This window comes from Clytia hemisphaerica, unplaced genomic scaffold (genome assembly GCF_902728285.1).
Source record: "Clytia hemisphaerica strain Z4C2 unplaced genomic scaffold, Clytia hemisphaerica genome assembly, whole genome shotgun sequence".
Taxonomy (NCBI): domain Eukaryota; kingdom Metazoa; phylum Cnidaria; class Hydrozoa; order Leptothecata; family Clytiidae; genus Clytia; species Clytia hemisphaerica.
This window is the reverse complement of record NW_027103621.1, coordinates 2033175-2048290: the sequence shown is the minus strand read 5'-3', so window position 1 is coordinate 2048290 and position 15116 is coordinate 2033175. Positions and strand designations below refer to the sequence as shown.

The 15116-nt window shown below is 35.5% G+C and overlaps 2 protein-coding genes across 2 annotated transcripts; both read right to left on the bottom strand.

Annotated features, from left to right (window-relative positions):
• Positions 1-616: 616 nt before the first annotated feature.
• On the bottom strand, positions 617-6475 carry LOC136802301 (uncharacterized). Its single transcript, XM_067059017.1, has 7 exons — positions 6430-6475; positions 6086-6214; positions 5669-5704; positions 5064-5101; positions 4542-4695; positions 2229-3208; positions 617-1330 (listed from the first exon to the last, which is right to left on the bottom strand). Exons 1-7 carry the CDS (start codon positions 6473-6475, stop codon positions 1217-1219), a joined length of 1497 nt encoding a protein of 498 aa, XP_066915118.1. The 3' UTR covers positions 617-1216.
• A 1871-nt stretch (positions 6476-8346) lies between these two features.
• On the bottom strand, positions 8347-11567 carry LOC136802300 (uncharacterized). The gene is made up of 6 exons (XM_067059015.1): positions 11402-11567; positions 10433-10501; positions 9724-9860; positions 9339-9493; positions 8903-9043; positions 8347-8405 (listed from the first exon to the last, which is right to left on the bottom strand). The coding sequence occupies exons 1-6, from the start codon at positions 11453-11455 to the stop codon at positions 8347-8349; spliced, it is 615 nt and encodes a 204-aa protein (XP_066915116.1). The 5' UTR covers positions 11456-11567.
• Positions 11568-15116: the final 3549 nt, after the last annotated feature.

Genomic DNA, 15116 nt, shown 5'->3' with positions numbered 1-15116 from the left:
ATTAATCGCTTTTGGGATTCAATTATTACTCTTCTTCAATTTAATGCCAGGTTCAAAGGCTAGAAGCACTGTAAAAAGTAGCAAATTGACCATTACAAAATTCGAAGCTCTCTTTAAAGAGAGAACTGCAAAGAAAAATTAACAAAAAAATATTTCTTCATCATTTCAACACTTGAACTGCAATTTCGTAATGCGTCAGTAGAAGTCGAGTACCTTCCATAGGGGACTTCGTGAATTCATCTCGAATCTTGAACTGTAACGTCGGAATGCGCCAGTAGAAGTCGAGTATTTTCCATAAGGGACGTCGTGAATTCATCTCGAATCTTGAACTGTAACGTCGGAATGCGCCAGTAGAAGTCGAGTAATTTCCATAAGGGACGTCGTGAATTCATCTCGAATCTTGAACTGTAACGCCGGAATGCGCCAGTAGAAGTCGAGTAATTTCCATAAGGGACGTCGTGAATTCATCTCGAATCTTGAACTGTAACGTCTGAATGCGTCAGTAGAAGTCGAGTAATTTCCATAAGGGACGTCGTGAATTCATCTCGAATCTTGAACTGTAACGTCGGAATGCGCCAGTAGAAGTCGAGTAATTTCCATAAGGGACGTCGTGAATTCATCTCGAATCTTTTTAACTGTAACGTCGGAATGCGCCAGTAGAAGTCGAGTATTTTCCAAAAGGGACGTCGTGAATTCATCTCGAATCTTGAACTGTAACGTCGGAATGCGCCAGTAGAAGTCGAGTATTTTCCAAAAGGGACGTCGTGAATTCATCTCGAATCTTGAACTGTAACGTCGGAATGCGCCAGTAGAAGTCGAGTAATTTCCATAAGGGACGTCGTGAATTCATCTCGAATCTTGAACTGTAACGTCGGAATGCGCCAGTAGAAGTCGAGTAATTTCCATAAGGGACGTCGGGAATTCATCTCGAATCTTGAACTGTAACGTCGGAATGCGCCAGTAGAAGTCGAGTATTTTCCATAAGGGACGTCGTGAATTCATCTCGAATCTTGAACTGTAACGTCGGAATGCGCCAGTAAAGTCGAGTATTTTCCATAAGGGACGTCGCGAATTCAAATCAGAATTTACCACTAGACGGTAGAAATTAACGATTCGCAACGAACTTTAAAAGTTTTTTATAATAAGATTGATAGTGACTTTGAAAAGTCCGAGAACATTTCATTCTAGATCTTTATATTTATTCGAATTCAGTTCATTAATCTCTATGGAAGTCGATTTCGTTTTCGTTGTCAGACATCATGATTTTTTTCACGTCTTCCCAGATCTCGAGAAAACTTGGCGTTTTTTCTTCATTGGTTGATGTAGTGTTCTGTAGGATTGAAGTGAAAATATAACGTGTTGAGTGTGAAAAGCTAGAGAGAGCACTACGGAAAAAGGAAGAAATAATCGAGATTTATCTTAGATCTGGGGTAAAACTTACTCTTAGGTTCCAAATAAACGGGGGGTTCGAATAAACAGGGGGCCTGGAAAATTTTCAAGATTTTAATAAACGGAGGGGACCTAATTGCCGTGGGGGTTGGAAATTGTACTTCTTAAAACCCAAAAATAGGGTAACTACCGTATTACTTCGAATAAACGCCCTCTTCTTTTAAATGCCCCCTTAAATAAACGTCCCTCCTAAAAGGAAAATAATTTAATAAACACCCTCTCAAATAAACACCCCCTTCGAATGAACGCCCCCTCTAGGGGAGGGGCTTTTGTTAGAAACTTGTGACTTTGATACTTCAATACCAGTGTTGATTGGGGTTGAAAAGGAAGATTTTAGTCATTTCTTGTAACCAGAGCAGTTTTCGATGCAATTTTAATCGTTAAACCAAAGAAATTTTGCACTAAAATCCTGATAAAAAAACTAAAACAAAGGTTATATTTACTCAAATATTCGACTTTAGACTAAAATACTATAAACGCCCCCTATTTTTAAACGGCCCTCCTAAAATAGAAAAAATTAAATAAACGCCCCGGGCTTTTATTCGAAGTAATACGGTATAGCCTAAAATCAGGCTATTTAGAGCAAAATAACGGGCCTTCTCTTTGACAGCTGAAAATATTCTTAAGAATTAATTAACGAGGGAGGGTCATAATAAGGCCTAAGAATTTGTTACTATCCCTCCTGCATTTCAAACAAGTTTTTCCAAAGTAATATCGTTATTTGCTTGCTCAGTGAAATGGCGATAAGAGATGTATCACAAAAAGACTGAGAGACATACCGTCTGGGTCGGGAAAGGATCATTTTCTGGGGTGTCATGTTCGAAGGGTCGAAGGAAGTCTTGTAATACTGTATCCTGGTCATCTGTTTGGTTTGTTTGTTCATTGGTCGATAATAGAGGTACGTAGCCTGAGTCTATTGTCGCCATAGTAACAATAAAGTTTCCACTTTGAGCGTTCCCGACAGTACGATTCTCGACAGGAGCTTGACTTTCATTTGACGTTTGTTGCTGGAATACTTTTATCTGATCGGGAAAAGCAAAGGGTGTGTTTGAAAGAGTTCTGCTTGATTGCGGAACATTTGAGAAAACTTTTTGAGGATAATCGTTTGGTTGAATGCTTCCTTGGGTGACTTCATTGTTGGGCCCGAATAGTGTCAGACCGGACGGTGTTATTTGTGGGTCTATATACTCGTATAATGGGTTTTGAACCACGCTCAGAGCATTAGCACTTGATGGGTTACCAATCAAAATTGAGGTGTCGTGAGCTTGATTTTCATTGAGATCTCGTTGGCGATTACCAAGAGTCGTTTCAATTTGTGAGTGTTTTTCCTCCTCATTAGAAAGAACACTCAATTCACTGTTAAATGATAGCGAAGCGCCTGGATCCATCTGCTCACCATCTTTGTATGGTATCCTATGCACGGAAGCTGAAGCGTTTGGCTTCTGAACAACATCGGTTGATGACTTCGAAACTCCGAATTGCTGAATGGTAGCCAATAATTGTCCATGAGTATGGGTATTTTGTGGTATCAGCAGACTTTGAACAACGGGTGGACCAGTTGACGGAGCATTAGATGGTCCAGGCGTGCTATCATGAAGTTCTGTTCCGTTAACAGAACTATAATGCTGCATTTCCTTTGCCACTTGCTGCAAAGTGACATTGGATGTGTCTGGATAATTCACTTTTTGTTTCTTGACTGCACGTAAATCTCTTTGAAAATTTTCATCAATGGATGTGGCAGCCATTCGTTTCAAATGATCTGAAACGAAAGGATAACGTAGTTTTTAAAAACTCTCTATCTTTTCAATTTCACTTTATCAATTTGTTTATGCCAACAAAAAGAATTAGCTACAGTATGTGGCCCCCAAAACGGCGATCAAATTTGAAATTTCTCTCAAATCTAGAGGAAAAGAGATTTTACAAAAATTTTTGCTGCATGAAAAAATTTATCATCTCTATTTTATTGCCTGGAATTTTTAAATCGCTTAAAGATAGGTAGCTTTTTTCTAATGGCCCCCAAAACGGAGGTTTGAAATTTTAGCGATTTCTCGAGATATCTTTAAGATATGAATACAAAATTTTGACCATAGTTTTGAAATATGATTTAGAGGGTTTTGGGCATAAATTTATTTGATAAAATTATAACAGTATACCCCTGGTTGTCAAAATGCAGGTTTGGGGCCCCCAAAACGGAGGTGTAGTTAAAATCAAATTATTAAGCCCAGTGGTAATAGGGGGGAAAACTATGAACATATTTGTGTTTTCCCTTAAATTTACGACCCGATGGATGTAAAATTTATGATTTTTATGAAATATTTCAAGATTTTCGATATTGCAAATTCCAAACTGAAAATTTAGAAATTTTCAAAATGACAATTTTGATTTAACAACTTCTTAATCAAGTTTTTGAAAACAAATCTCTTTTGAAAATAGTTCCATTCATGTATGGAATAAGCTGTGAAAATTTTAGAAAAAAAGCTTAACTGAAACTGAAAATATCAAGCTTTAAAGATATTTTTCTCCTATATTTTGCAAAAAAAATGACAGAATTTGCCGTTTTTGCTGATTCAGCGAAAGATTTCAATTAAAAAATGTTAATTTTTTGTTGTAAACTATTAACTCAAGGTGATAGGAATAGAATTCCAAGATTTAATGCTTTTTCTCATATTTAGAATTTTCGGTTTTGTCAATGCTGATTCTAGGGCTCCAAAATACTGGTTGACCTTCAAGATGCTATATCTTTTACCCAGCCTCTAAAGTCACAGATGTATTTGCGTTTTCTGAACGGCATTAGGTGTAGAAAGTTTCCTATACCCCGTTTTCATAACTTATTTTCAATATCCAAGGAGCTAGGAGCTAGAGTGAGTTATATGCAATTTTTATCTAATTTGGGTGTTAAAATATTTCCTTTAGACGCAAATATGTTATTTTGAATCTGTGTCAAACCAGCAAAAATATGCTCATTTTTAAGTATAACCATCATTCTCGGGGTCGTCTCCGTTTTGGGGGCCATATACTGTACCCTGATTCTTCATTTTATAAAACACATCTGATTTTACAATATCCGAAATAATCACAATATCGAAACTTACTATCTTGACTTCGCTCCTCGGGTACATAATAGAATATCATCGGGTTCGATAAATTGGAAGGACCTTCCATAAGAGAGAACTGTATGGTTGCTTCGACACGTTTACCAATCCGGATGTCATCTTGATATTTTGGTACTTTACAAATCACTACAACCTAAATTTAATTCAAATAATTGATTTCAAAAATTCTGTGTTAAGAGCTTATTTACATTGTAAAAAATGCTGGCCGAGTTTAAAAGAGCGGGCGATTAGCGATTAACCGACCCGCCGAACTCGGAACTTTCACACTTAGAAATAGAAGTATAGAAATTGTAGGTTTATAATAGTAGAAATCCGTATTACGATTAAGTTGACCCAGCGAGCCCAGGTTCATTCAATAAGTACAATTGCGGGGGGGGTGTAAAAAACAACGATGGTTTTTAGATGTTATATACTGTTATATATAGATGTTATATATTATAGATCATAAATCTCGATACAGTGTGCTCATGGAAACGTTGGAAAAGAAAAAGATATTCTTACATTTCCAAGTACGGACTCCGTCTGAGTATGTTTCCAACCTTATAAAGAAAATAACAAGTTAATTCGAATCATCACACGCTTTAAAAGCCGCAAAGTTAAATTACCTTGTTCTCATTAATGTTCGTGCTTCTAATTTTCACACTTTTCTATTTTCGTGCACCTTTTAAAACTAAAGGTAATGAGAGCAAACTTAGCTTTAGTGTGCATTTCAGCTACATTTTACATCACAGGGACATATCATTTAACAAGAATCGTGGACTCGTTTTATCAACAGAGCCCTTAGATGAGATTGCTACACCTTTACAACGATTACCATTTCGCACACGTTTTCTGTGCTAAATCAAAAGCGCGCGAAAATTAATGGAATTGTTAAATTGCGTGATTTTAGTCAAACATACGGTCGATAAATTATTCAAGTCTAAAAGCGAAATTTTACTAGGCCCCTTGAGCTTCAACAAAATTATATGTAGACGAACGATATATGCTATGAAAAAAAATTGAATCGTCACAGTACAGTAAACCAAATGTTGTGAGAAAGTAACTCTACGATTTGAAATATTCAAACAGATAAATTTTATGAAACAACATTTAGACTGAGCGCTTACCGTTGTTAGCTTGAAAATGAACTTTTACAGACTTTTCTATAATGAAAAAAATATTTGAAAAAGTTGAAAAAATAGTTATAAAATGCAATGAATATCAAATAAAAGCTGTCAAAAAACGTAAAAGAAACTAATAACAATGAAACATAGACGAAGATTAGATCAATATTGCGCAGCTAAATTTACTTTACACTGATGAATTTTTAGGGTTTGACACACTGAATACCCGGGGGGGGCACTTAGTCAAATTTGGGTACGGAAACGAGCCGCTGGTCAGGGCCCCTTATCTTAGTCAGACAAGTTCCCCAACTGTCCCCAATATACTAATTTTCAAGATGTGTATCTGACAGCATCCCCCCCCCACCCGGAAAGGAAAAAAGAAAACTAACAAGGGGTTGCATTGGTTTTTGGTAAGCTTACTTTTAATGGGATGTTTGATATCAATCATTATCCACACTTCGTCACCACCTTTACAGCTGGCTGTGATATGGTTTTCTTGATCATTCCTCGGGAAATGAAGTTTAAGAATCTTCAGTTCAACACCATTCACTGAAAGAAAGAAAAAATTTTTTCTTGAATCTCCATTGTTACAGATTATTGATTCTTCAAAAACAATAAATTTTCAAGTTTTTAAGATAATCCTCGAACAACTTTGGTACCACTAGAGGACAACAGGCAACACACTGTTCCAGAAACCGGAGCGAAAACTATGGACGTGGAGACATCCAGCCGGTTACTTGGCCCAAATCGACTTCATCTTATACCGAAAACGTTGGAGAAACAGCTTCCGTGACTGTCAAGCTCATACATCATCCGTGACTATTGGTGGTGATCACAATATCGTTTCAGCTAAAATTAGACTTCTTCGTGTCCCTAAAACTGCACCATTCTAAAAATCTTTTTTGGAAAGCACTGAGATACGATAACGAACTTGCGGTCGCAGTAGATAATTCCATCTCTTCAAAGTTCAACGATTTACCTATCGCCCAAAAATCTTATTCATCATTCGTCTCTATTTGTAACGACGTTGGAAAAGAGAAATTACCTACTCGCCAAAAACGCAATTCCCCTACCGTTGATCACAAAGACATGGTATCAGCACGCACAAACACCCTTCGAGCTTCAGTACAATCTGTACAAAACCATCAGAATATACAACGCCAGACGTATGATCGACTAGAAGACGAAAAGATTAATCAAACTCTTACTGAATTTGAAAAAGGGAACCAAAACAGCTCCCTGAAGCTTGGAATTTGATCAAAGAACTGTCTGGGAAAAAGAGATCAATTGCATTTATTCAAGGAGAAGATCGCCTTAAAGTATGGAAAGATCACTTTCAAAACCTCCTCTCTGTGAATAGAAACGATGATTCGGATGATTTTACAGCAGTCAAGCAGTTCGAAATCAACCCAGATATTAAAACTGGTGAATTTTCTGAAGACGAGATTACGACAGCTCTTAAAGAAATGAAATCTGATAAAGCTCCAGGTCTAGATGGATTGACCTTAGATGTCTGGAAGCTACCTAACTCGCAGAAATATCTCAGGCAATTCTGCATTGAAACCTTCAACGGAGTACGCCCAGATGAGTGGGGAATATCCGGAATCGTCCCAGTTCCCAAAAAGGGCGATCTTACTCAATGCACAAACTATCGTGGTATAAGCTTGAGCCAAATTGCATCAAAGGTCTACAACCGACTCATTCTTAACAGAATTCGTCCAACAATCGACACCTTGCTGAGACCAAACCTCCTCACATCTTCTAGCACTGAGAAGAATAACGGAAGAGTTGCAAAATCACAAAAAAGAAGCCATCATCACCTTTATTGATTTTAAAAAGGCATTTGATTCCATCGATAGGAAAAAGATGCTAAAAATCTTGGCTTCGTATGGAATTCCACCCGAGATAGTATCTGCAATCAAAGTTATGTATGAAAACACATCAGCCCTCGTCATAACACCAGAAGGTAACGCTGATATCTTCGAGATAGATGCAGGAGTCCTGCAAGGTGACCCCCTGGCTCCCTTTCTCTTTATTGATTGTCTTGACTACGCACTCCGAACAACTATTGGTCCGACCGATGGCTTAACATTGAAGAGAAGGAGAAGCCGCAGAACTCCTCCTGAACTTCTACCAGAACTCGCTTTTGCCGACGATATTGCCCTCATGGAAGATACCATTAACAAAGCTGAGGCATTTCTCCACAAAGTCGAGATCGCCACCCAGGCAATCGGTCTTTTTCTGAATGCCGGGAAGACAAAGGTTATGCACATCAACCCATCATCAAACAATACCATTCATTCATTGAACAGAGACGTCATAGAAAAGGTTGATTATTTCGTCTACCTTGGTGGTTACACAAACACCACACGCGAAATCAACACGCGTATTGCCAAAGCTTGGGGAGCCCTTAACTCACTTACAAGGGTTTGGTGCTCGCGTATCAAGTCTTCGACAAAGATACGTCTGTTCAAATCTACGGTTGAGTCAATATTGCTATACGGATGTGAATCTTGGGCCATGACAAAAGCCCTGATCAAGAAAATTGATGGGACATACACCCGAATATTGAGAAGAGTAAAAAACGTCTCCTGGAGAGCACACCTGACCAATTAACAACTTTATGGTTAAATTCCCAAGTTATCAAATATCATCAAAAGAAGGCGTCTAGCACTTGCTGGTCACGTCTTTCGACATAATGAACCCTCGGGTTCACTGTTATTCTGGACGCCTGAAGAATCTAGAAGAAGAGGACGCCCAAACATTACTCTAAAGGACGTCATCCAATCTGACACTGGACTCAATTCAAACGAGTTAAAAACAGTCATGGCAGACAGGCACATCTGGAAAACAAATTTCGTCATGTCCCCGAATTGAAGAATCGGTTGTACCTATGTATGCATGTAGAGGACAATTTTCATATTCTTTTTAAACAGGTTTATATAGATAGCTATCACATCAGTTGAAACAGGATTCTCGAAGGCAGAGTCGCGCTATTGCAAAGCACTGTCTTCACATCCAATCATCATGGGCAGTTCTTCGTAAATTAATAAACGCATATGTTATAAAAAAGTTAAAGCTTCGGCTGAAGATGGATGATTCTTTAAGATCAGGCTAAATCGAGGATGAGATATTCTTATCTCTTAGACTAAAATTCTGTGCAAAGTCTATCATACTTGCAGTTCACTATTTCGCTTATCTTTGTCCTCCAGCGTTCAATTAAAGTGCTATACTTACAAATTGGTTTTGAAATAATTTGTGCTCGCACAGATGTTGGGTCGTCTTCTTCATACACGGTGAAACGTAATCGACCTCCCTTCATTATACGTTTCTTCTCTTCCTCAATTCTTGTTCGCCATGCAGAAACATCTTTACGTCCTAAAGAAGGGAAAAGAGAATTAAAAAGTGACCCCCTCTAAAACTATTAGTTTTAGTCGCACGTAGTGTGAAGTTAATAATTGTTGTAATTTGGTAACTTTTGTTAAACAATGACTTGTCGTCAAAAGTCATGAGCCATGCTACAAGCATAACAAATATACCTAGAACGAATTTTTACTACTTTTGAGAAAGGACTGAGCTCGAAATATTTTCAACAATCGCTCTAATTCGAATAAACTTAATATTGTAGTATCGTTATAAGGAAATTTATTTTCTTACAATTCAAATGTATTACCTTGAAATAATTTAGTCCCAGTAGCGTCAGAAATTTCATTCTGACTGAGATTGAAAGGTGTCGGAGCGTTCGGGAAAATTGCGCTCATAAATCTTCCAAGAATTTCATCTTTTATAGCGGTCAGTGATTTACGGGGAATCAAATGAATGTCGAGTCTAAATGTTGAATAGAAAAGTACCAGGATTTCATTCGCGGCATGATCTTTTTCTTTCTGTCCTTCCTCAGTTACAGCAAAGATAGTGTCTTGGAAGTTTGGTTATCTTCGGTACAGTAAGTCTCCTAAACCAATACCCAAGACCAAAATTGATGATTTGCCATTAAAATTTATGGTCATCTAAAGCAGTTTAGCTTTGGAAAACAACCTTCAAAATGTTTAAAAACTTACTCTACTTGTTTAGTGTTTTCATCAAAGCGAACCAGTTTTTTCTTGACTTCAAACCCATCATGCAGTTGGTCTTTGTCCAAATCTAACAACTCGATTATAAGCATAGTCTTCTTACTGTTTGGATATCGTTCGTCTATCTGAAAAGGTCAAGAAAATAATTGTTCATATTTACATAGCATTTAAGTATATTCGAATACGAGCCATGGAAATCTCTGTAATAAAATCACATAAACAGATTTCAGACCCCTGAGTGTTGTGAAGGTTTCATTCAAATTTTTGGGAATATAGTCAGCTAATAGACGTCTAATTCACGATCAAATACAGCTACGTAAAAATGGTTTTTGTATGTTCACTTTTCACGCTCTTAGTTCATTATTTTGATACGGTTTTTTTACCCTCCGTTTTTTAACATAAAGGGTAGGCATCACAGATGTCTGTAAAGCCCAAAGGGCTAGTTGTCGTGCTTTAAGCCATCGCAGGCAAAAAAAAGTGAATATCGCAAGAAATATAGTTGCTATTGTTTTCGAAAATCCGCAAAACTTCTGATTGGTCAAGCGCTGAAATTCTATTGTAATGTCACGTGACCTCATTTCTTACCTAACTACGGCACACTTTTCAGCCAAAGCACGCTAGCCCTTCGGGTTTTATAAATCTATGGTAGGCTTAGCAGAATTTTAAACATGGTTATATATAGAAAATTGTTTCTCACCTCAACTGTGATTGGAAAGATTCCATCGACTGCCTCCATTTTATCTTTTTTGCTATTAAAGTCATGGTACTAAAATGTGAAAGAAATAGAAAGATGAGAATAGAATAATAATAGAAGATGCATAATGACGAACAAAAACTTTACATTATATGTTATACAAGCCGGTACCCGGCGTCACGCACCGGTTAAGCTGTAGCTGAACACACTAAAAGTCCTTTGGATGTTGAAGCTAGCTTAAAAGCACGATTAAATAAAAAACGAAATCTCTACGTTTGTCTCTAACCCTCCCCTGGTGTCTTATCTTTTAACCATATTTGGATCGTGTACTGTCAACCCGTGACGTAACTTTTTGTTTAAGGGCTCTGACCATAGTGAATTTTTCAAATTTGCCATGAACAAAATATAGATTTCTGAAAACAATTCAACTACAGTTATAGATAGCTGTTGATAGAATATACATTTTAATATACTTATGCCCTAAACACGGGTGACGTTTTTTAAAAAACAAAGCAATAACAATCTTGGTAGTCAGCACAACGCTCTGCAGGATGCGAAAAATCTGAAGACTTGACCCGATTAATTTTGCTAAAACATTCTAAACCGCATTGCCTTTTGCCTAAAAACGAAAGCAAAAGCGATTTGGTTCTAAGGAAATATTTTTGATCGACATACATTTTGATGTGTTCGTTTTACTCTGGTCAATGGACACAATAAAAACTTCAATTTAAATCCACCCAACTCTGGATGAGAATCTTTATAGAAATCCTCTCGCATAGATTGCCTAGCATTCAGAATCTATCTATCAGGAAATTAGCAAAGTTCCAGCTAGCTTAGCATTATTATCTTTATTTTTTGCTGAAAGGAAACTTTCTGAGTAAATTGACCTGTGAAACAACAAATTTTCGCAAAGGTTGCATTTCACAAATCAAACTAATAAACTGACAACATGACTTAGCGAACAAGGTATACCTCTTTCGGCTTGTTGACGATTGTCAATTCAAATGGTGAGGATAATGCTTCCATCTTTATTATATTGTGTTATTGTCAACAAATCAGATTGCAGATATTTCTTGGGTTGCCAATAAAATGATAGCTGAGATACTTTCGTTAATGGTCGAACAGGCTAAAAAAATAAAGAAAGCTAACCGTTTGAGCTTAAATCGGATACTCGTTTGTTATTTTGTTCTTATAAAAACAGCTACTTCAAAATAATAGGGTTTGGTATAGCATAAATATCATTCCGAGTTACCTAACCCTTTCTAAGTTTCTTTTCTTTCTAGTTCTACTCTCGTATCTAATAATTGGATTCACTTATAGGGGGTTGATAAGGAGGGGCTAAGTTAGAAAAATAAATATAAAATACAAAGGAAAGGCCAAGTGATGGTGTTGTTTCTCTAGGGGCGAGGTTTATGACTGGAGAAAGAGGGTCAAGAGGGTCAATGGTTTGATAAATTGATATATCGACAGTGGACATATCAAAACAGATTGGATGTAAATTTGACAGAAAAGTGCAATATAATAGTGTTAAATGGCTTTTAATTTAGTTAGTATTCCAGAGGAGAATAATTAAAATTCAAGAGATTTTGGGATACTCCCTAAGGAAATGAGCTTGACTAGAAAAAGAGTCTATTGTGTAAAATACTGAAGGGACAGATCAAACTGGTTTTGAGGTATTTTGACAAAAAAGTGCAAGAAGTGTAAGAGATTAGTACTCTATATCAAGCAAACTGGAGTATAAACTTCAGGGAGGCAAAATCTTTTGACTCAGCAATTTTGTCCAATTATTTTCCAGTTTATTATTCAAAATGATTGTCACGACTTTGGACTTCATACTAAAAACATGATACAAATGCTGCTAAGAAAGCCACTCAAATTACATAAAAAGACATATTGCTGAAAGTAATTACGACATTCCATTAAACAAAAGAAATTCATAGAAATTGTCTAACAGGAATAGAAACTTCTATAAAAGGCACACAAAATAACATGAATGTCATAAGACTTTTGCATGAGATATGAGAGTGTAATGGAAAAATCTGGAAGGATAAAAAATAGACATTAAATATAAAGTGAAGCCTGGTGTTTTTTAAAAGATCTTATAGAACCCACTCTGGGATAGTTGTGATTTGGAAGGATTGTTTAGAATCAGTTTTCAACTTTAATTTGTTGTTGTTGTATTTTTGGGAAAATTTTCCCATCACTGAAAATTAGTTTTATTCCTTTTTAGATTAATTTTGGCGAAGGTATTCAAGAGGTACACAAAGTTTTTTTATATTTAGGTATGTAGCACAAGAACCCAAATGAAATCTTATCTATGAAAAGAAAGATAAAACTACTTTTTTAAAAGCTTAAATTAATATGCAATATTTTAAGACAATAGGAAATCTTATTTTCATGAAAACTCCTCAAGAATGAATTTGGAAAATTTTCTAAATCAGAACATTTTAGCCTTTAATTTTTCAATAATTAATAAGAATAAAACGTTTTCAAATTTTCAACAAAAAATTTATCTACAAAAGACAAAATCTCAAAAAAACATAAACCACAAATGAAATTTTAAAGAAGTTGTAAATCTTTTAAGGTAGGTTTTTCATTTCAAATTTTTCAAATCTTATATACATTAATTTCCAGATCTAAAAACATTTTCTAGTAATTTTTGCTGTCATTTCCTCTAGTTAATAGAGATTCAAATAGAATTTACAAATTTTACATTTCAAAAAATCTTTTTTCAAAATCTATGTAAATTGAATTAAATTCTTAGAAAATGTTTAAATTATTGATCTTAACATTTGAATGGAGTAAAAAATTATGAATTGAAACATAAAGTAAAAAGTATAACAAAAACTGTATGTTAAAAATATTTAAATTTAGACACGAAATAAGTTTGTTGTTAATCAAAGTGAGACAAAAAAATCACAAGTTTGAAAAATGCTCATAAAAAAACTTCAATTTCAGTAAGACCACCATCTTGTTTAAATACATCAAGGTGTTGCAAATCAAAACAAAATTCAAAAATTTACCTGGAAAAAAATGTGAGAAGATTTAAACACTTGACCACTTGGTAAATCTCTGGTCTGTGGTATATGTTTTTCTAAATGCCAAACTATCAAAAAGGGATTGGGCCCGACTTGTCATTAGGGGAATTTTGAATTAACAAATTCGGAATTTCCCAGTCAGATCTGGTCGGAAGGGAATATTTGAATGCATTAAAAATTGAAGACATGATTCATCACTAGGGAACGATTTGACACAAACTCATAAAAAAATGATGACTGATTCAAAATTCTGCAAAAGTAATCAAGATTTATTGCTGAAAGACTGAAAGATGATACTGAAAGTTTATGCATATGACAAGGCTCATTGTGTTCATTTACTCTTGGTTCACAAGTACCATTTAAAGTTTTAAAAGCATATCTATAAAAAGCATCATTAGGTCTTGATTAATATTAAATAGTGTACTAAATATAGCAGAGTAAAGAATCGAGAAACAAACGTTGGACCCCCTACCATAGACCCCCTTAAAACGGGAATTAGTAAACCAAGCTCTAACAATCTCTGATTCTAATCTATTAGCTGTTTGCTTTTCCAACGTCACATTGAGTATGACAACCAAGTTATTGCAAGCCTAAAGTCTGTTAAAACACGCTCTCAGAGACCCCACAAGCTTCTGACTGGTATCATTTCATATCCATGCATACTATGTACATTGTATTGAGCAGAATGAATATGCTGGAATAAGTTTAGTTTTTGTTTTTAAGAAGCATTATATTTTATGAATCTGTCAATATTTTTGTAAAATTATCAACAGGGTGTCACCGAAAGACCCACATTAGAATAATTTTTGATAAATAAATTACGGTTACATCACCACATTTGTTACCATAAAACGAACCATTCAAAACGTGTATCATTCAAAATAGGCAAAATGGTAAATTTTTTCAACTGGTTGCGCACAAAATTTTAAGACATATGATTTTTATAATCAAAGTCCACTACAACCTCTAGTATCTTATTATTCCTTTTGATTGGGTTCAATTTGGCTTAATTGAAATCTCCTTGTTACATGCTTTAATGAATTTTGATTTTTTAAATTGGGATGATAATGTGCAAAGTGATATGTAGATCTAACCTTTTCTGACCTAATTCTACCAAACTAGATTGTCGTCCAACTGCGTTTAGTTGTTCAGAGTCACAGCCTAATGCTAAAGACATTTTCAAACAAAAAAAACATCAATAATGGAGGAATCGAAAACCTGTCCTATTGGTTGAGATGAAAAACAATGTCAGAAAACTCCCCTTACTTTTCGTTAATTGGTAAATAGGTCTTTTCCTCGTGTGTTGCAAAATGATAAATAAAGCTCTTGATTTGTTTAAAAATAATTCATCAACACACAAAAAAATTGTTTTAAAAGCTCCTCGTCAGATTTCCATTCAAAATATTGTTTCCACCTCTCAATAATTGGTTCGAGTTACTCTATAATAAAAGAGACCTTTTGTAGGAAGTGATGTCATGTTCTTGATAATATAAAAAAAACTCCATAGAAATAACAAATCCAAGTATTATTAGTAAACGTGTAATTAATATTTCTTATTTTTTGATGCTGGATTCAGTGGAATTTTTGATTATTTTCAACACAATGCATCCTCCAAAAGGTCAATAAGCCCTGCTTAGGGGACCCACTTT

Excerpts from the sequence above, each read along its gene's own strand:
- LOC136802301 (XM_067059017.1), bottom strand. The coding sequence starts at position 6,475 with ATGTATGAGCTTGACAGTCACGGAAGCTGTTTCTCCAACGTTTTCG. Across the intron at positions 3,209-4,541 it reads CGAGGAGCGAAGTCAAGATA|ATCATTTGAAACGAATGGCT; the intron begins GTAAGTTTCGAT and ends CTTTCGTTTCAG. Across the intron at positions 1,331-2,228 it reads ATCCTTTCCCGACCCAGACG|AACACTACATCAACCAATGA; the intron begins GTATGTCTCTCA and ends TCAATCCTACAG.
- LOC136802300 (XM_067059015.1), bottom strand. The coding sequence starts at position 11,455 with ATGGAAGCATTATCCTCACCATTTGAATTGACAATCGTCAACAAGCCG. Across the intron at positions 9,861-10,432 it reads TCTTTCCAATCACAGTTGAG|ATAGACGAACGATATCCAAA; the intron begins GTGAGAAACAAT and ends TGACCTTTTCAG. Across the intron at positions 9,044-9,338 it reads TGGGACTAAATTATTTCAAG|GACGTAAAGATGTTTCTGCA; the intron begins GTAATACATTTG and ends TCCCTTCTTTAG.